Source organism: Salmo salar, chromosome ssa18 (genome assembly GCF_905237065.1).
Source record: "Salmo salar chromosome ssa18, Ssal_v3.1, whole genome shotgun sequence".
Classification (NCBI taxonomy): domain Eukaryota; kingdom Metazoa; phylum Chordata; class Actinopteri; order Salmoniformes; family Salmonidae; genus Salmo; species Salmo salar.
This window is the reverse complement of record NC_059459.1, coordinates 37,870,287-37,892,537: the sequence shown is the minus strand read 5'-3', so window position 1 is coordinate 37,892,537 and position 22,251 is coordinate 37,870,287. Positions and strand designations below refer to the sequence as shown.

Here is a 22,251-nt window from a genome sequence, read left to right as displayed (position 1 = left end):
AAATCAACATTACTCAGTACATGTCTTGATAGGTGTATGTTTACCTTACTGACTGATAGGAGAATATATAAATATAATCCCTGCATAGTAAAAATCATAATTTACAAAGTATAAATCAGGAAACCAACTGCCATCAGCTTCAATTGGTCTTAACCATTCTTCAATGTTTTCACCATATTGAAATGAAAGATGAATATCTCGTTAGTATCTATTGCTAAAGGAGGACATCTATAATAAACCCCTTCTGATCTGAGTATTTCCTGACTACATCATCTGACTTCAGGGTACATCCCAAATAGCACCCTATTCTCTATATGCTGCACTACTTGTGACCAGAGCCCTATGGGCCCAGGTAAAAAAAAAAAAAAAAAAAAATTGTACACTATATAGCAAATAGTGTGCCATTTAGGACGTAAGAGGGTAAAAGCAGGATTCCCTAACAGTGCATTTGTAAAACAGTCAGCTTGTAACAGAGCACAGTCACTTCATGACATCACCATGATCATCAACAACGAGGGCATTCATTCTTCCTCAACAAGACTTTAGGTCATTCTCTTCTTCTTCGCCATACAAGATCTCCAACTCAAGGAGAGAGTCTGTCCGAGTTTTGGTGTTGCCGTGAAGTCACAGTCCCGAATGTTGAAAAGCGTATGTATTTACAGGCAATAAAATTGTTTTTGCGGATTCGGATAACTACCTAAAAGAGAGAGCAAAAACAATTCAGTTTTAACATGTGCACTCTGTTCATGGGACTCATAACTTCCATAGATCAGTAGGACTTCATAACTTCCATAGTTCAGTAGGACTTCATAACTTCCATAGATCAGTAGGACTTCATAACTTCCATAGATCAGTAGGACTTCATAACTTCCATAGATCAGTAGGACTTCATAACTTCCATAGATCAGTAGGACTTCATAACTTCCATAAACCAATAGGTACACTACAACAATGGAGCCTTGTATAGAGACAGAGACTGTGCCTGATTGAGTCCATAATGGTATCCTATTCCCTATATAGTTCCCCATGTGCCCTGGTGAAAAGTAGTGCACTATCTAGGGAATAGGGTGCCATTTAGGTTGTTTTAGTGGTGAGCTCTTACCTATCAGTGTGGCGATCAACAGCCTTCCGTTATATTTAACCACCTAAGGAAACAGAGATGTCAGACAGCCTGGAGCAGCTCGGTGTCCCCATCTTCTGAGCCCTCTGGTACAACTCATTGTCTCCAAAATAGCGAGCTCGATACAGCAGGCCCTCCTCTGGAACACAACAACAAAGTACAATGGCTCAGTCCCCAATATTTCCCAGAAGTCTGCACTCCCTGTCATGGATTTAAAAGCATATGATTGTTGTAAACATTGTCTGGAGTGAGTTTCCACTATTGTTAAATCCATGCAAGAAAGTGAGCAAGTATACACCTTGGGAGAAGGGAGCAGAATTGTGATGTAGCCTAAGACAAACGCCAAATTGGGTGTACAATACAAGTTCAATAAGATAACAGGAAGTACAATAGAAAGGCTGAAAAGAGTATCCTACTCCTTTGCATTTTGCCCAGACAACCAATCATCTGAATGATAATGTGTTGTAATGTAAAACTGCTATGTGCCTTTCCCCCTGCCATGTAAACAGTGGTGGCTGGCACTTTAAATAGGAGGACGGGCTCATAGTAATGTCTGGAACAGAATCAATGGAATTGTACCATTCCTAGGGTCTGAGAAAATCTGCAATGTTGAGAATGAGGACGGAATCACGGAATCCAGACATTAAAACGGAATTCAACAATGTATTGAACTTTGTAGGGAATCAACTAAATGAATTGAAAATGAAGTTTATCATAAGACTTGAACAGAATGAATCAGTGATTGGTATTTCCTGCAACTTTCTGAAGAGCCAATGAGAATTCCCCGTCTGTATGTGTGGTGCAGGTGTCTACCACTTTGCGTCGCCGTTAGCGGTGATGCTAATTAATGATCTTTCTGGACATGGGAAAAGCTTTCCATATCCAAAATCCTTCAAATGAAATGTTAACTACAAAGTAGACTATGCTTACTTGCCAGAACGATATGATGATGATTATTGTGGGTATTTTGTTTTACAAAAACACCTCTAAAACAGCCAGCCTCTTTCAAGGTGTACAAAATGGTAACTACACTCAAAAATGTATCACATTTTTCCCAGATCTCAAAAGTGTTCTCCTGATGTGGTTTAAGCATTGTTGTGGACTTAGAAAATAACTGAATTGGATGTTATATTAAAAATAAAGTGATTGAGAACAAAAACATTTAACTGTAGGAAATTGAAACCTGGGAAAACAAAATGGAAGAAACTGAATCAGGCAAAAATAATATATATTTTTTTAGGTCCCTACATTCCATTCACTGTATTTCAGCCATTATTATGAGCCGTCCTCCCATCACCAGCCTCCTCTGCATGTGAAGTAGTGCTATTTCTTCACAGAGGATATCACTTTCTGGTACTGTGTTATCCATCTTACGTTATAGCAAACAGAACACAACCGGTTAAGGTCGGATCACAACACCTGAAGCCTCCAAACTAAATCATTAAACACTCCTCCAGTATATACCAATTTTAAAGTAGCCAACCACTTGGAATTGACCGCAAGGCTCTCCAGAGGATGGTGCGGTCTGCACAACGCATCACCGGGGGCAAATTAAATGCCCTCCAGGACACCTACAGCACCCGATGTCACAGGAAGGCCAAAAAGATCATCAAGGACAGCAATCACCCGAGCCACTGCCTGTTCACCCCGCTATCATCCAGAAGGCGAGGTCAGTACAGGTGCATCAAAGCTGGGACAGAGAGACTGAAAAACATCTATCTGAAGGCCATCAGACTGTTAAATAGCCATCACTAGCCAGCTACCACCCGGTTACTCAACCCTGCACCTTAGAGGCTGCTGCCCTATGTACATAGACATGGAATCACAAGTCACTTTAATAATGGAACACTAGCCACTTTAATAATGTTTACTCATCTCATATGTATATACTGTATTATATTCTACTATATCTTACTCTATGTCTCGCTGACATTGCTCGTCCATATATTTACATATTCTTAATTCCATTCCTTTAGATTTGTGTGTATTGTGTGTATTGTTAGATATTACTTGTTAGATATTACTACACTGTTGGAGCTAGAAACACAAGCATTTCGCAAAATCCGCAATAACATCTGCTAAACACGTGTATGTGACCAATAAAATTTGATTGGGAGAATACTGATTAATCAATAGAACAACGTCATCATCCAAAGACAGACGAAAAGGTCAACGGAGAAGAGCTTGTTTGAAAATCAACCTACTTCTGCTTCCAGCAGTTGCAGTTCTAAGAGTATAACGCTGGGGTTGAGGGTTCGATTCCCACATGGACCAACATACTGAACTGGTGTCGCTGTCAACGCTGACAGTTCTGGAAGCCATGGAAGTGACTGCTAAATGACCATGTTATTCTCATACTACAAAGTGAACGTACTCTGTTGTTTCTCCTTCCAGCAGTTGTTTCTGAGGTTGGAGATGTAGTCATCCTCCACACTCCTCTCCACAGTCTTCAGATTCAGTCCGTTGTACTCCCTGGAGAAGTGCTCTCCCACATAGTACGGCACCCTCAAGGTCTCAGTGTACCTCTTGTGGGTGTGTCCAATAGACCTGCATTTGATGGAGATAGATACAGAGAAAGAGTAGTGAGTGAATTCTTATTTTATTTAACTAGGCAAGTCAGTTAGGAACACATTGTTATTTACAATGATGGCCTAGGAACAGTGGGTTAACTGCCTTGTTCAGGGGCAGAACGACAGATTTTTACCTTGTCAGCTCAGGGATTCGATCTAACAACCTTTCAGTTACTGGCCCAACGCTCTAACCACTAGGCTACCTGGCTCTAACCACTAGGCTACCTGCTGGTTACTGGCCCAACGCTCTAACCACTAGGCTACCTGCTCTAACCACTAGTCTACCTGCTGGTTACTGGCCCAATGCTCTAACCACTAGGATACCTGCTCTAACCACTAGGCTACCTGCTGGTTACTGGCCCAATGCTCTAACCACTAGGCTACCTGCTCTAACCACTAGGCTACCTGCTGGTTACTGGCCCAATGCTCTAACCACTAGGCTACCTGCTCTAACCACTAGGCTACCTGCTGGTTACTGGCCCAACGCTCTAACCACTAGGCTACCTGGCTCTAACCACTAGGCTACCTGGCTCTAACCACTAGGCTACCTGGCTCTAACCACTAGGCTACCTGCTGGTTACTGGCCCAATGCTCTAACCACTAGGCTACCTGCTCTAACCACTAGGCTACCTGCTGGTTACTGGCCCAACGCTCTAACCACTAGGCTACCTGGCTCTAACCACTAGGCTACCTGGCTCTAACCACTAGGCTACCTGGCTCTAACCACTAGGCTACCTGCTGGTTACTGGCCCAATGCTCTAACCACTAGGCTACCTGCTCTAACCACTAGGCTACCTGCTGGTTACTGGCCCAATGCTCTAACCACTAGGCTACCTGCTCTAACCACTAGGCTACCTGCTGGTTACTGGCCCAACGCTCTAACCACTAGGCTACCTGGCTCTAACCACTAGGCTACCTGGCTCTAACCACTAGGCTACTTGGCTCTAACCACTAGGCTACCTGGCTCTAACCACTAGGCTACCTGGCTCTAACCACTAGGCTACCTGCCGCCCCAGTGAAGCAGCTTCACATGATCAACCCACCAACACCAATCCCTTTATCGTGGGACATGACAGTGGACTACTCTCTGACACAATCACTATATAGTCTCCCACACGACAGTAACCGTGGTGATAACAGACAGAGGAGTAGGGTATTGGTGGTGATAGCCTGGTAGTTAGGTGCGTTGGGCCAGTAACCGAAAGGTTGCTGGATTGAATCCCCGAGTTTACAAGGTAAAAAAATCTGTCGTTCTGCCCCTGAGCAAGGCAGTTAACCCACTATTCCCCGGGCGCCGAAGACGTGGATGTCGATTAAGGCAGACCCCCGCACCTCTCTGATTCAGAGGGGTTGGGTTAAATGACTCCTGCACCTCTCTGATTCAGAGGGGTTGGGTTAAATGACTCCTGCACCTCTCTGATTCAGAGGGGTTGGGTTAAATGACTCCTGCACCTCTCTGATTCAGAGGGGTTGGGTTAAATGACTCCTGCACCTCTCTGATTCAGAGGGGTTGGGTTAAATGACTCCTGTACCTCTCTGATTCAGAGGGGTTGGGTTAAATGACTCCTGCACCTCTCTGATTCAGAGGGGTTGGGTTAAATGACTCCTGCACCTCTCTGATTCAGAGGGGTTGGGTTAAATGACTCCTGCACCTCTCTGATTCAGAGGGGTTGGGTTAAATGACTCCTGCACCTCTCTGATTCAGAGGGGTTGGGTTAAATAAGGATGACACATTTCAGCTGAATGCATTCAGATGTACAACTGACTAGGTATCACACTTTCCCTTATTGCACAAGTTGACTGCAGATATTAACTTAAAAAGGAGCTACAAATATTCACATTTATTGAGAAATGACAAATAAATAGTTTTGACAGTATTGAAAAACCATACCGTGGCTTTTTCCAAATACACTGGTATACTGCCCAAACCTACCAGCCATCACCGGGCCTTAACCATGGGCCAGCCATCACCGGGCCTTAACCATGGGCCAGCCATCACCGGGCCTTAACCATGGGCCAGCCATCACCGGGCCTTAACCATGGGCCAGCCATCACCGGGCCTTAACCATGGGCCAGCCATCACCGGGCCTTAACCATGGGCCAGCCATCACCGGGCCTTAACCATGGGCCAGCCATCACCGGGCCTTAACCATGGGCCAGCCATCACCGGGCCTTAACCATGGGCCAAAGAGCCCCTGCTGACTTCCCTGTTGGTCAGTTGGTAGAGCATGGTGTGTGCAACGCCAGGGTTGTGGGTTCGATTCCCACGGGGGGGCCAGTACAAAAAAAAAAAATGCATGAAATGAAATGTATGAAATGTATGCATTCACTACTGTAAGTCGCTCTGGATAAGAGTGGCTGCTAAATTTCTAAAATGTAAATGTCTGACGACTACTTTCCCCTAAAGTCAATCTATTACCTGTGACCTCCCTAAAGACTACCAGGCGGTGTCCCAAACGGCACCCTAGTCCCTATTTAGAGTCCTACCATTGAACAGACCCCATAGGGATAATGCACTATATAGGGAATAGGGTGCCATCTCTCCACCTCAGTCAAACTGATGCATCGAGCAAACACAAAAAACTGCTGAAAAACCACCTTTCCAAACAATTTCCAGAAATAATCATTACTAGAGGATTACCACATTGTGAAATACATTGTCATAGCAGGATAACATAGCAACTGGAGGATAATCCGTCCCATCCAAGGCAGTTCAGCATTTTGTAATACAAGGAAAGAATCATCATCAAATGATTGCATTATTTTGGGGGAAGTTGCTTAATAATACATCATAGTCAAATGTATGACTATACGAGTTTAAGACAGCACAGCTAGGGTTGCAAAATTCCGGTAAATTTCCCCAAATTCCAGATTTCCATTCATCCTGGTTGGAACATTCCCAGAATCAGAACATTCCCAAAACCTCTCATCGTCACTCAATGCCTAGGTTTACCTCCACTGTACTCACATCCTACCATACCCTTGTCTGTACATTATGCCTTGAATCTATTCTTCCACGCCCAGAAATCTGCTCCTTTTACTCTCTGTTCCGAACGCACTAGATTACCAATTCTTATAGCTTTTAGCCGTACCCTTATCCTACTCCTCTTCTGGTGATGTAGAGGTTAACCCAAGCCCTACAGCCCCCAGCACCACTCCCATTCCCCAGGCACTCTCATTTGTTGACTTCTGTAACCATAAAAGACTTGGTTTCATGCATGTTAACATCAGTAGCCTCCTCCCTAAGTTTGTTTTATTCACTGCTTTAGCACACACTGCCAACCTGGATGTCCTAGCCGTGTCTGAATCCTGGCTTAGGAAGACCCCCAAAAATCCTGAAATTTCCATCCATAACTATAACATTTTCCGACAAGATAGAACTGCCAAAGGGGGCGGAGTTGCAATCTACTGCAGAGATAGCCTGCAGAGGTCTGTCATACTATCCAGGTCTGTGCCCAAACAAATCAAGCTTCTACATTTAAAAATCCACCTTTCCAGAAACAAGTCTCTCACCGTTGCTGCTTGTTATAGACCACCTTCAGCCCCCAGCTGTGCCCTGGACACCATATGTGAATTGATTGCCCCCCAACCATCTTCTGAGTTCGTACTGTTAGGTGACCTAAACTGGGATATGCTTAACACCCCAGCCATCCAACAATCTAAGCTAGATGCCCTCAATCTCACACAAATGATCAAGGAACCTACCAGGTACAACTCTAAATCCGTAACCATGGGCACCCTCTTAGATATCATCCTGACCAACTTGCCCTCGAAATACACCTCTGTTGTCTTCAACCAGGATCTCAGCGTTCACTGCCTGCATCCGTAATGGGTCAGCGGTCAAACGACCACCCCTCATTACTATCAAACGCACCCTAAATCACTTCAGCGAGCAGGCCTTTCTAATAGACCTGGCCCGGGAATCCTGGAAGGATATTGACCTCATCGCGTCAGTAGAGGATGCCTGGTTGCTCTTTAAAAGTGCTTTCCTCACCATCTTAAATAAGCATGCCCCATTCAAAAAATGTAGAACTAAGAACAGATATAGCCCTTGGTTCACCACAGACTTGACTGCCCTTGACCAGCACAAAAACATCCTGTGGCATTCTGCATTAGCTTCGAATAGCCCCCGCGATATGCAACTTTTCAGGGAAGTCAGGAACCAATAGACAGAGTCAGTTAGGAAAGCTAAGGCTAGCTTTTTCAAACAGAAATTTGCAACCTGTAGCACTGATTCCAAAAATGTTTGGTTCACTGTGAAGTCCATGGAGAATAAGAGCACCTCCTCCCAGCTGCCCACTGCACTGAGGATAGGAAACACTGTCACCACCGATAAATCTACGATAATCGATCATTTCAAATGAGCATTTTTCTACGGTTGGCCATGCATTCCACCTGGCTACCCCTACCCCGGCCAACAGCTCTGCACCCCCTGCAGCAACTTGCCCAAGTCCGCCCCCGATTCTCCTTCACCCAAATCCAGACAGTTGATGTTCTGAAAACGCTGCAAAATCTGGATCCCTACAAATCAGCCGGCTGGACAATCTGGACCCCCTCTTTCTAAAATTATCTGCCGCAATTGTTGCAACCCCTATTACTAGCCTGTTCAACCTCCCTTTCGTATCGTCTGAGATCCCCAAAGATTGAAAAGCTGTCGGGGTCATCTCCCTCTTCAAAAGGGGGAGACACTCTAGACCCAAACTGTTGTAGACCTATATCCATCCTGCCCTGCCTTTCTAAAGTCTTCGAAAGCGAAGGTAAACAGATCACCGACCATTTCGAATCCCACCGTACCTTCTCCACTATGCAATCTGGTTTCCAAGCTGGTCATGGGTGCACCTCAGCCACGCTCAAGGTCCTAAACGATATCATAACCGCCATCGATAAAAGACAGTACTGTGCAGCCGTCTTCATCGACCTGGCCAAGGCTTTCGACTGTCAAATCACCTCATTCTTATCGGCAGACTCAATAGCCTTGGTTTCTCAAATGATTGTCGCGCCTGGTTCACATACTACTTCTCAGACAGAGTTCAGTGTGTCAAATCGGAGGGCCGGTTGTCTGGACCTCTGGCAGTCTCTACGGGGGTACCACAGGGTTCAATTCTCGGGCAGACTCTTTTTCTGTATATATCAATGATATCAAATCAAATTTATTTATAAAGCCCTTCTTACATCAGCTGATATCTCAAAGTGCTGTACAGAAACCCAGCCTAAAACCCAAAACAGCAAGCAATGCAGGTGTAGAAGTAGGTGTAGAAGCATGTTACTCTTGCTGTTGATGATTCTCTGAACCACCTCTACGCAGACGACACCATTCTGTATACATCTGGCCCTTCTTTGGACACTGTGTTAACTAACCTCCAAACGAGCTTCAATGCCATACAATACTCCTTCCATGGCCTCCAACTGCTTTTAAATGCTAGTAAAACTAAATGCATGCTCTTCAACCGATTTCTGCCCGCACCCGCCCGCCCGACTAGCATCACTACTCTGGACGGTTCTGACTTAGAATATGTGGACAATTACAAATACCTGGGTGTCTGGTTAGACTGTAAACTCTCCTTCCAGACTCACATTAAGCATCTCCAATACAAAATTAAATCTAGAATTGGCTTCCTATTTCGCAACAAAGCATCCTTCACTCATGCTGCCAAACATACCCTCGTAAAACTGACTATCCTACCGATCCTCGACGATGTCAGTTACAAAATAGCCTCCAACACTCTACTCAGCAAACTGGATGATAGTCTATCACAGTGTTATCCGTTGTCACCAGAGCGGTTTGCTCTCGTTGGCTGGCTATCGCTACATATTCGTCGCCAAACCCACTGGCTCCAGGTCATCTATAAGTCTTTGCTAGGTAAAGCCCCGCCTTATCTCAGCTCACTGGTCACCATAACACCCACCCGTAGCACGTGCTCCAGCAGGTATATTTCATTGGTCATCCCCAAAGCCAACACTTCCTTTGGCCGCCTTTCCTTCCAGTTCTCTGCTGCCAATGACTGGAACGAATTGCAAAAATCACTGAAGCTAGAGACATATCTCCCTGTAACTTTAAGCATCAGCTGTCAGAGCAGCTTACCGATCACTGTACCTGTACACAGCCCATCTGTAAATAGCACACACAACTACCTCATCCCCATATTGTTATTTATCTTCTTGCTCTTTTGCACCCCAGTATCTCTACTTGCACATCCTCTGCAAATCTATCACTCCAGTGTTGATGCTAAATTGTAATTATTTTGCCTCTATGGCCTATTTATTGCCTTACCTCTCGAATCTTCTACATTTGCACACACTGTATATAGATTTTTCTATTGTGTTATTGACTGTGTTTGTTTATGTGTGTAACTGTTGTTTTTGTCGCACTGCTTTGCTTTATCTTGGCCAGGTCGCAGTTGTAAATGAGAACTTGTACTCAACTGACCTACCTGGTTAAATAAAGGTGAAATAAATAAATAAATAAATAAACAGATGCATAGGACCAGGCTATTCCAGGAGGTTATCATCCAGGTGGGAGGTGGGGGGTCAGGGGTTAGACTCACGGCCTGAAGCTGAGGCTGTAGGGGGCAGTGGAGACCATCATCTGACTGAGAGCTGACACAACCACCAGGATGACGATGGGCAGCAGCTGGACAAAGAGCGCAAAGCCTCCCTGAAAAATCACAACACACAGGTTTGTTAGACACAACAATGACAAACTGACATGGTAAACTATACAGGTTTGTTAGAGTTAACTGATAACACTGCAAAACCAACTACCGGTCTTAAGCCTAGCAATCCACCTTGGCTAATTTCATATACACTATATATACAAAAGTATGTGGACACCCTTTCAAATTAGTGGATGCGGCTCTTTCAGCCACACCCGTTGCTGACAGGTGTATAAAACTGAGCACACCGCCATGCAATCTCCATAGACAAACATTGGTAGTTGAACGGCCTTACTTTAGAGCTCAGTGACTTTCAACATGGCACCGTCATAGGATGCCACCTTTCCAACAAGACAGTTCGTCAAATGTCTGCCCTGCTAGAGCCGCCCCGGGCAACTAAGTGTTGTTATTTTGAAGTGGAAACATCTAGGAGCAACAAAAGTTCAGCCGTGAAGTGGTAGGCCACACAAGTGCACAAAACGGTACCGCCGAGCCCGTAGCGCAGAAAAATCATCTGTCCTCGGTTGCAACACTCACTACCATGTTCAAAACTGCCTCTGGAAGCAACGTCAGCACAACAACTGTTCATCAGGAGCTTCATGAAATGGATTTCCATGGCCAAGCAGCCATACACAAGCCTAAGATCACCATGTGCAATGCCAAGCGTCGACTGGAGTGGTGTAAAGCTCACCGCCATTGTGCTCTGGAACAGGGGAAACATGTTCTCTGAAGTGATGAATCACGCTTCACCTTCTGGCAGTCCGTCAGACGAATCTGGTGTTGGCAGATGCCAGGAGTACGTTACCTGTCCTAATGCATAGTGCCAACTGTAAAGTTTGGTGGAGGAGGAATAATGATCTGGGGCTGTTTTTCATGGTTCAGACTAGGCCCCTTAGTTCCAGTGAAGTGAAATCTTAACGCTACAGCATACAATGACATTCCAAAACGATTCTGTGCTTCCAACTTTGTGGCAACAGTTTGGGGAAGGCCCTTTCCTGTTTCAGCATGACAATGGCCCCATGCACAAAGCGAGGTCCATACAGAAATGGTTTGTTGAAATCTGTGTGAAAGAACTTGACTGGCCTGCACAGAGCCCCGACCTCAACCCCATCGAACACCTTTGGGATGAATTGGAACGCCGACTGCGAGCCAGGCCTAATCACCCAACACCTCACTAATGCTGTTGTGGCTGAATGGAAGCAAGTCACTGCAACAATGTTCCAACATCTAGTGGAAAGCCTTCCCAGAAGAGTGGAGGCTGTTATAGCAGCAAAGGGGGGAACAACTCCATATTAATGGACATTATTTTGGAATGAGATGTTGGACAAGCAGGTGTCCACATACTTTTGGTCATGTAGTGTAACAATACAGTTCAACCCAAGTAGACCATTCTCAGTTTGCAGTGCAAAAACAACTCAAGGACTCCCCCTGCTGTACAGCAGGCTAACGTACATTAGAAAACCAATTGAAAATGGCTAAATTTATCTACTTAATGACCTGAACTGCAAAATGTGCAATCACAAAAAAAACACAGGCATACCTCTCTCTGTTGTCCCTGTTGTCCCGCTGGCCTCTGATAACGCCCATTTCTGTATACATGAACGTTGCCTTGAGAAGCACAACAGACAACCAATAGATAGAGCATTAGCAGTGGAGGTGTCAGCACAACGACACACATTGATGAAGTAAAATATGTAGATGCAATGGTTTCTAATGACTGTGTGTGTCACTCACTTGCTGGAAAACCCCCTCCGAAGAACATATTGAAGAGATCCTCAGGTGAAATATCAGCCTGGAAGTCGCCGTTGGTCTGGCCCTGTCTTGACGGGTGTCTCTTCTCCTCACCACACTGGTCATACTGTTTCCTCTTGTCAGCATTACTCAAGCAGGCATAGGCATTTCCAATAGCTGGGGGAAAACAAACACCTTTTGAGTACCTTCAAATTACATTAAATGATATACAATTCATTGGAGCGGTTTCCTGGACACAGATTAGACTAGAAAGCATTCTCCGTTGAACACGTTTTAGTCCAGGACTAGGCTAAATCTGTGTCCGGCAAACCGGCTCCTTTGAATGGTTATCACATTAAAATAAGTAAGAAAATAAGTATGGTTTGGAGCGTACCTTTAAATGCCTCAGTGGCACCCGGTGCGTGGTTTTTATCGGGATGGAATTTCAACGCTAATTTTCTATATGACTTTTTGAGATCATCTTCAGACGCATCTTTCTTCACTCCAAGAATCTCATAGAAGTCTTTACACTGTTTTATTCTGCAAAGAAAGAAGAAAACTAAAAAAGACAGAACCATTGACAAAACACTAAAATGTTTCGAGATATTTTCATGTTCTGATAGGGAAGATTCATTGAGGAAAGTGGGAGTTAAACACATGTTTGATGTTAATGTTTTAGAAGCCTTGAAGCAGCTTCAATATAACATGCCATTTAGCAGACGCTTTTATCAACAACAACAAATATGTGTGTGTGGTCCCAGCTCAGCAGGAACATTGGGCGGCAGGTAGCCTAACAGGTAAGAGCGTTGGGTGAAAAATCAGTTTGAATCTGAGCCAGCGACCTTTCGCATTTAACCCCCAACAACTGCTCCCCGGGCACCGATGACATGAATTTCGATTAAGGCAGCCCCCCGCACCTCTCTGATTCAGAGGGGTTGGGTTAAATGACTCCTGCACCTCTCTGATTCAGAGGGGTTGGGTTAAATGACTCCTGCACCTCTCTGATTCAGAGGGGTTGGGTTAAATGACTCCTGCACCTCTCTGATTCAGAGGGGTTGGGTTAAATGACTCCTGCACCTCTCTGATTCAGAGGGATTGGGTTAAATGACTCCTGCACCTGTCTGATTCAGAGGGATTGGGTTAAATGACTCCTGCACCTGTCTGATTCAGAGGGGTTGGGTTAAATGACTCCTGCACCTCTCTGATTCAGAGAGGGTTGGGTTAAATGCGGGAGACACATTTTGGTTGAATGTATTCAGTTGTGCAACTGACTAAGTATCCTTTTCCTTGCAATTACATTTTATATGATAATAATTGCAATGATAGTAAATTCCATGCATCCTACTTCTTGACAGCGTCCAGTTGATCTGAGGTGTAGGATTTGGCTGTCTGCGAGGCCTTCTCTCCTTGGTCCTCCTCCCCAGGTCTTCGCTGCCTTGGCCCAGTGCCATCACTGGATCCTGACTGGTTGTCATGACCAGGGGTGAAACCATTTTTTGCAATCAAGTCCAGCAGTGCTGGAAATACAGATAGAGTAACATTTAGAGGAACATTTGAGTATCGTAGTTTCCCCCCGAAACGTCTCCACAGAGCAGGCCCATTGGGGCAAATCTCTGATGACATCTCCCTCTTGTACAGTCAGAAGCACATGTAGTGAGTTATTCTAAGTAACATCGTTAAAGACCGCTAGCTATGCAGCTACACCGTTTGTATTTAGCTAGCAACATGAGATTGGGGGCAACTGAATGTACTGACTACATAGTTAACGTTAGGTAGCTCGCTAGCTAATATAACCAGCAGAATTAAACGGACTGTGTATACTACAACTACAACAGTTACAATACAAAATCCAGCCAGATTAGATGTTTTATATGAAAAATCGGCGATAATTAGCTAGCTATTGCAGTGAGAAGGGTAACGTATTATCGCAACTATAGCGGGCCCTCAATTTCCCAAGAAAAAATATAGCCTGGATGCTAGCTGGCATTCATGTCGCTTCTCAAGCGGCTCTCTTACCTCTCGCCTTATCCGTCGGAAAAAGTTTCTGTGCCTTTTCTAGAAATCTAACGGCCTTCTCTGCTTGATTGTTTGTTAATGCAGCAGTTGCAATGTCAATGCAACGCTCTGCTTCGTCCCTGTTTACTTCCATTGCGGGACGCAGCTTGAGGTAAATAAAAAAACAACGCTAACAGCCGTGGTGGGGCGCTTTCTAATGACGTCACGCTTTAAGTCCTGACGAAGTGGTGGGGTCATGTTGGTATTGCCTGCTAGATGGAGCCAAACTTTCCATAACAAGACCATCACCTACAGAGAGATGAACCTGGAGAAGCAGGCTGGTCCTGGCACAGAGCCCCAGGACAGCAACACAATTAGACCCAACCAAATCATGAGAAAACTCAAATATAATTACTGGACACATTGGAAAGAATTAACAGAAAAACTGAGCAAACTAGAATGCTATTTGGACCTAAACAGAGAGTACACAGTGGCAGAATACCTGACCACTGTGACTGACCCAAACTTAAGGAAAGCTTTGACTATGTACAGACTCAGTGAGCATAGCCTTACTATTGAGAAGCCTCCATAGGCAGACCTGGCTCTCAAGAGAAGACAGGCTATGTGCACACTGCCCACAAAATGAGGTAGAAACTGAGCTGCACTTCCTAACCAACTGCCAAATGTATGACCATATTTTTTATTATATTTATTTTCCTTTATTTAACTAGGCAAGACAGTCACATATTTCCCTCAGATTACACAGACCCACAAATAATTCGAAAACTCCCATATCTATTGGGTGAAATACCAGTGTGCCATCACAGCAGCAAGAAAAGGGCAACCAGTGAAGAACAAATATCATTGTAAATACAACCCATATGTATTTTCCCTTTTGTACTCGTTGCAACACTGTATATAGACATAATATGACATTTGAAATGTCTCTATTCCTTTGGTACTTTTGTGAGAGTAATGTCTACTGTTCATTTAATATTGTTTATTTCACTTTTTTTATTATCTATTTCACTTGCTTTGACAATAAAGCCCTTTGAATTGAAAAGCCGTTATGGGGCCCCATAATGGAGCCAGATGATGTTTTAAGTGGAATCAAATAAAATTGAAGTATGGTTATACCGTTTTATCGCAGGTCCAGCAAAATGCTTATGTATCTAGTCCAAACAGTGCAGCAATGTCTAGCAATACAAATAACAATACACACATAATCCAAAAGTAAAAAAAGATATAATAATAAAGAACAAGATATTAAGACATCAGAATGAGCCAGAGGTGGCACCACGTGTACAAAAGTGGTGTGGCAAACTTAGTAAGTGTCTTCTCGGGCCTGGAGTTTTTCCTTATCTCTCTGCTGTCTCCTGTAGTCCACGATCAGCTCCTTCCTTTTGTTGACGTTGAGGGAGAGATTAGCTAACTGACCTGTATATTTGTCTAGGGATTTGAACCGGCATCCCTTATTATTACCTTAATAAAATAATAAGGGTTGCAGGTTTGAATCCCGGGTCCGATGAGAAAAGTCTGGTGGGATAGTTAACATAGACTTGTTATGAAATCCTAGATACCGTAGTTTAATGTTGTGCTGAAACATTCCCAAATGGGGGTACACGCGCAATGCCGTCGGGGGTACGCAAAATAAAAATGTGATTCACATTTAAAAGAATAATATTTTCCAATGGGGCTATACATTTGGGTGAGGTTTTTTTCTCGCCTGAGTAGCCTCGTTTCACTGCCAAAAAATAGCATTCAACCATCTACTGTTCAGCGAAATAACAACACAATGTCAAATACAGGTAGCCTAGTCAAATAATTAACATCCAATCACATTAACCGTTACTCACTCACGGGAATTCCACTAACCGCCTGTATGGAGCCAAACGTAGCTGCTGCTCATGTTGGTATCTGTACTGATGGCGCAAAAGTCATGACAGGGAGACATGGTGGAGTCCTAACATGCGTGCAAGCAGTTGCTCCCGACGCTTCTTGGGTACACTGCAGCATCCACCTAGACTTGCTGCCAACGGAACGCTTGACAGCTTGAAAGACGTTTTGGACACTACAGTGAAAATGGTTAACTTTGTTAAAGAAAGGCCCCTGAACTGTCGTGTATTTTCTGCACTATGCAATGATATGGGCAGCGACCATGTAATGCTTTTACAACATACAGAAGTGCGCTGGCTATCAAGGGGCAAGGTACTGACACTTTTTTTAAATTGAGAGACAAGCTTAAAGTTTTCTTTACTGACCATAATTTTCACTTGTCTGACCGCTTGCATGATGACGAGTTTCTCACACGACTGGCCTATATGGGTGATGTTTTTTCTCGCCTGAATGATCTGAATCTAGGATTACAGGGACTCTCAGCAACTGTATTCAATGTGCGGGTCAAAATTGAGGCTCTGATTAATTGGGATCCGCCCCTTTTTTTAAATTTTCGCCTAAAATGACATACCCAAATCTAACTGCCTGTAGCTCAGGACCTGAAGCAAGGATATGCATATTCTTGGTACCATTTGAAAAGAAACACTTTGAAGTTTATGTAAATGTGAAAGGAATGTAGGATAATATACTGCTCAAAAAAATAAAGGGAACACTTAAACAACACATCCTAGATCTGAATGAAAGAAATCATCTTATTAAATACTTTTTTCTTTACATAGTTGAATGTGCTGACAACAAAATCACACAAAAATAATCTATGGAAATCCAATTTATCAACCCATGGAGGTCTGGATTTGGAGTCACACTCAAAATTAAAGTGGAAAACCACACTACAGGCTGATCCAACTTTGATGTAATGTCCTTAAAACAAGTCAAAATGAGGCTCAGTAGTGTGTGTGGCCTCCACGTGCCTGTATGACCTCCCTACAACGCCTGGGCATGCTCCTGATGAGGTGGCGGATGGTCTCCTGAGGGATCTCCTCCCAGACTTGGACTAAAGCATCCGCCAACTCCTGGACAGTCTGTGGTGCAACGTGGCGTTGGTGGATGGAGCGAGACATGATGTCCCAGATGTGCTCAATTGGATTCAGGTCTGGGGAACGGGCGGGCCAGTTCATAGCATCAATGCCTTCCTCTTGCAGGAACTGCTGACACACTCCAGCCACATGAGGTCTTGCATTGTCTTGCATTAGGAGGAACCCAGGGCCAACCGCACCAGCATATGGTCTCACAAGGGGTCTGAGGATCTCATCTCGGTACCTAATGGCAGTCAGGCTACCTCTGGCGAGCACATGGAGGGCTGGGCGGCCCCCCCAAAGAAATGCCACCCAACACCATGACTGACCCACCGCCAAAACGGTCATGCTGGAGGATGTTGCAGGCAGCAGAACGTTCTCCACGGCGTCTCCAGACTCTGTCACGTCTGTCACGTGCTCAGTGTGAACCTGCTTTCATCTGTGAAGAGCACAGGGCGACAGTGGCGAATTTGCCAATCTTGGTGTTCTCTGGCAAATGCCAAACGTCCTGCACGGTGTTGGGCTGTAAGCACAACCCCCACCTGTGGACGTCGGGCCCTCATACCACCCTGATGGAGTCTGTTTCTGACCGTTTGAGCAGACACATGCACATTTGTGGCCTGCTGGAGGTCATTTTGCAGGGCTCTGGCAGTGATCCTCCTGCTTCTCCTTGCACAAAGGCGGAGGTAGTGTGGGAGAAAGGTAGACTTGCTGAGGAAAGAAAGATAGAAATACATTAGCTAGCGAAAGAGGAGACTGACAGCAGGCCCTGAGTGGAAATAACAGATGGCTATACATCCCCAAGCAGGAACCACGCAAAGGCCAGGCAAGCTGTATGTATGGCCATGACTAAATATATGCCAAGCGTAAGCCTGCAATGCATGCATTATTTTCATATCCAAATGAGGAGAGTCTAGCCCCTACTATGTTAGAGCTAAAAGCAGATATGGGCGTTATCCAGCCACTACAATGTTAGAGCTAAAAGCAGATGAGGGCGTTATCCATTGGGTTGAAAGAAAATGGTGGCAGAACGCATAGGGGGTTTTACTTCATTTACATAAAGGATGGACCTATGTATTGTATATGCATAAAAGCAGAGCCGGGGCCTAAGGAAGGCAGTTGTGGTCCGCGGACCGGCTCGGCTTTGTTACTCTGTATTAAAGTCTATATTGAATTTACAAGTTCTTGTAAGAAGTGTTATTCTTAAGACAATTTTCCACGACAGTAGCGGTCCTTCTGCTGGGTTGTTGCCCTCCTACGTCCTCCTCCACATCTCCTGATGTACTGGCCTGTCTCCTGGTAGCGCCTCCATGCTCTGGACACTACGCTGACAGACACAGCAAACCTTCATGCCACAGCTCGCATTGATGTGCCATCCTGGATGAGCTGCACTACCTGAGCCACTTGTGAGGGTTGTAGACTCCGTCTCATGCTACCGCTAGAGTGAAAGCACCGCCAGCATTCAAAAGTGACCAAAACATCAGCCAGGAAGCATAGGAAATGAGAAGTGGTCTGTGGTCCCCACCTGCAGAACCACTCCTTTATTGGGGGTGTCTTGCTAATTGCCTATAATCTCCACCTGTTGTCTATTCCATTTGCACAACAGCATGTGAAATTTATTGTCAATCAGTGTTGCTTCCTAAGTGGACAGTTTGATTTCACAGAAGTGTGATTGACTTGGAGTTACATTGTGTTGTTTAAGTGTTCCCTTTATTTTTTTAGCAGTGTATAACACAATATATCTGGTAAAAGATAATACAAAGAAAAAACCAACCGTTCTTTTGTATTTTTTTTGTACCATCATCTTTGAAATGCAAGAGAAAGGACATAATGTATTATTCTAGCCCAGGTATTATTCTAGATGTTGGCCACTAGATGGCATCAGTGTATGTGCAAAGTGTTAGACTGATCCAATGAACCATTGTATTTATGTAAAAATGTTTGTGTGAAGACTGCCCAAATGTGTCTAATTTGTTTATTAATAATTTTTCATGTTCAAAATTGTGCACTCACCTCAAACAATAGCATGATATTCTTTCACTGTAATAGCTAAATTGGACAGTGCCGTTAGATTAACAAGAATTTAAGTTATCTGCCAATATCAGATACGTCTATGTCCTAGGAAATGTCCTTGTTACTTACAACCTCATGCTAATCGCATTAGCCTACGTTAGCTCAACCGTCCCATGGAAGGGACACCGATCCCGAAGAAGTTTTAGGTATTTAATCAGAAGCTACTGCCAATATTTCTTGATTGGGCTGTGCTCAAAGTATCCTGCCTTGGCAAATCATGCTGTTAAGACACGGATACCCTTTGCAACCATGTACCTATGTGAGAGTGGGTTCTCGGCCCTCACTAGCATGAAAACTAAATACAGGCACAGACTGTGTGTGGAAAATGATTTAAGACTGAGACTCTCTCCAATACAACCCAACATTGCAGAGTTATGTGTATCCTTTCAAGCACACCCTTCTCATTAACCTGTGGTGAGTTATTCACAATTTCCAATGAACAAATAAGGTTTTAAATGTATGGTTAAATAAAGAGCAAAATTATTGATTATTATTATTTGTGCCCTGGTCCTATAAGAGCTCTTTGTCACTTCCCACGAGCCGGGTTGTGACAAAAACTCACACTCAAACACAAATGTATCGTATAGTGTGTGTGTGGCAGGCTTACAATGGCAAAAAACAACATTTGAGAGTGTGCTGACCCTGGTGCTAGAGGGGGTACAGCTGGAGGTTGAATGTGTGAAGGGGTACGGAACCACTGATCCACCGTAACTTGCCCAATAAGAAACGTTTGTTCTCCTTTTCTGTTGCAAAAGGTTTTGAAACAGTGAGCACTGGTGAATACGACTCAGTTAATTTCCCCTCATCTTTGAAGTGTTGATTGTGCTTTGGCTTATTATCAAATCTGTTATTATTGGGATTATTATATAATATTTACAACTTTACTTACAGATTAGACAAAAGGTACAATGTATTTTTATTTGACTGGGCATTTGAACAATATATTAATTCATATCAATGTGGCATTTAAATACAGGAACATACAGTATCTTCAACACAGTATATTTCCCACCTGTAGAAAATCTTCTGTTTACAGTGCATTACAACATTCCTCGCAAAATGTGTCAGACTGTTGCTAAGGCATTTCAAGAATACTGGGAAAATAACTGCACTGCAAACAGTAGAGCAACAACAATTAATTTAATTATACATTTATTGAAAATATCTCTGAATTTTACTTCAGAATATATTTCACGTTACATATACCAGAACATAAGGATGATAACAGTTTTGCTTCCCTCAACATGACAGAATTAACAATATTTATTTTGGGATCGTTGAATAATACAGCAAGAGAAGTATTTGAATGACTTGTTGTAATAATTTGGAGTTCAGTAACTCTACGATTAGCTCTCACTAGCTTTTCACATTAAAGTATCCTGTTCCCAGATCAATGTGTGCTGTATAGCCAACTCCTACAGCTGTTTAAATATACAGCACAATCCGATCCGGAACTGGGACCAGGCTAACATTAAAGCCCCTTTTTATTCAAAAGTTCCATGCAGATGCCATGTCCTGTCTCTGTACCTCCTTCAGGTTGGCACGTCTATCGGATTCGGCCATTGTCCACTAAAGTACATTAAATACAGTAAACCACCAATTCATTCATATCTGATGGAACTAAAACACTTAGATCTGCATTGTGGTACATGTCATTTCGGCCTTTCACTTTGGCTGTTTTTAACTAAACTAAATGGGATGTGAACACAGAAATGATCAGGAATGGATTGAAGTAGTCATAAGGCATTAGGCAGTAGTAGAGTATCCTGACTCAATCTTTTTAAAGGTCCAGTACAGTCAACAATGTGATTTACTGTATTTTACATATATATTTCCACACTATAAGGTTGGAATAATACTGTGAAATTGTGAAAATTATGATAATTTCCTTTTAGTGTAAGAGCTGTTTGAAAAGACTGCCTGAAATTCCAGCCTGTTTTGGTGAGAGGGAGTTTTGGCCTTACATGGTGACATCACCATGTAGTAAATTTGTTAATAGACCAATAAGAAAGAGAGTTCCAAACCTCTCTGCCAATAACAGCTAGTTTTCAGTTTCCCCTCCCCACTCAGAGCCACTTCCAGACAGTCTTAGCTAAACATTTGCTTGAGAAATTGCTCTTTGCTACAAAGCTATTTTTGTTTTTTCTTTTTGACCATTTTAATTGAAAACAATCACAGTAAGGTACTTAATTGTTACCCAGAAATGCCAGATATTGAGATAGAAATAGCTGCATTGGACCTTTAAAATCATTTAAAAAGGTGCTCAAATAAATAATTAATTTTAGAAGTCCTGTGCAACTGCCAAAGGAAAAAAGTACTAAAAGCAATACATTTTCATGCAATTTTCTTTCAGTAAATGAAAACCACAATGGCAAAAAGTACACGATTTATGCATACAGAACATTGTCAAGTTAACATACAAACAGAATCTTTCAAGTTGAATGAAAAGTAACTCCCCTATTGAACAATCTCCTAAGTCACAATCTGAGCCTCTGTAGAACATCCAAAGGCCCCTGGATCTTCTACTGACCAAATAACACCTGGGCCTACTGCATGTGTTACTACCTTACTGAGGAAAACACATCACCAAGAATGCCTCCGTGTTAATGTTATCTTTTACATGCTATACGACTGTCTCAGGTAACAACTAACTGACTTTATTTAGCTAGTGTCAAGGAGATCAGGGCAGTTGTTTAGGTTATGACAAAGACCACACTTTTAAGCGTTGGCCCAGTAACCAAAAGGTCACTGGTTCGAATCCCAGAGTTGACTAGGCGGGGGGGGATATATGCCGATGTGCCCTTGAACAAGGCACTTAACCCTAATTGCTCCTGTAAGTTGCTCTGGATAGGAGCATCTGCTAAATGTCTGAAAACGTTTTTTTAAATCTTGTACAATCTTATGACCTAAGTAGCTTGCTAAACAGCATTATCCAGCTACAAGCGGCTAATAATGAGCCTATGGTATGGCTGCACTAGACATGTCCAACCAATGGCACATTATGGGTACATAGAGGTAACTAACAAAATAAAACACCACCACGAGCCAGAACAGCTTCACCTTGGCATAGAGTCTACAAGTGTCTGGAACTCTGTTGGAGGGATGCGACACCATTATTCCAGGAGAAATTCCACCAG

The 22,251-nt window shown here is 43.5% G+C and overlaps 1 protein-coding gene across 1 annotated transcript; it reads right to left on the bottom strand.

The window, feature by feature from the left end:
* Window positions 1-367: 367 nt before the first annotated feature.
* On the bottom strand, window positions 368-14,297 carry LOC106577317 (dnaJ homolog subfamily B member 12). The gene is made up of 9 exons (XM_014155273.2): window positions 14,091-14,297; window positions 13,420-13,591; window positions 12,469-12,614; window positions 12,078-12,251; window positions 11,884-11,951; window positions 10,236-10,345; window positions 3,495-3,667; window positions 1,103-1,259; window positions 368-697 (listed from the first exon to the last, which is right to left on the bottom strand). Exons 1-8 carry the CDS (start codon window positions 14,221-14,223, stop codon window positions 1,138-1,140), a joined length of 1,098 nt encoding a protein of 365 aa, XP_014010748.2. The 5' UTR covers window positions 14,224-14,297; the 3' UTR covers window positions 368-697; window positions 1,103-1,137.
* Window positions 14,298-22,251: the final 7,954 nt, after the last annotated feature.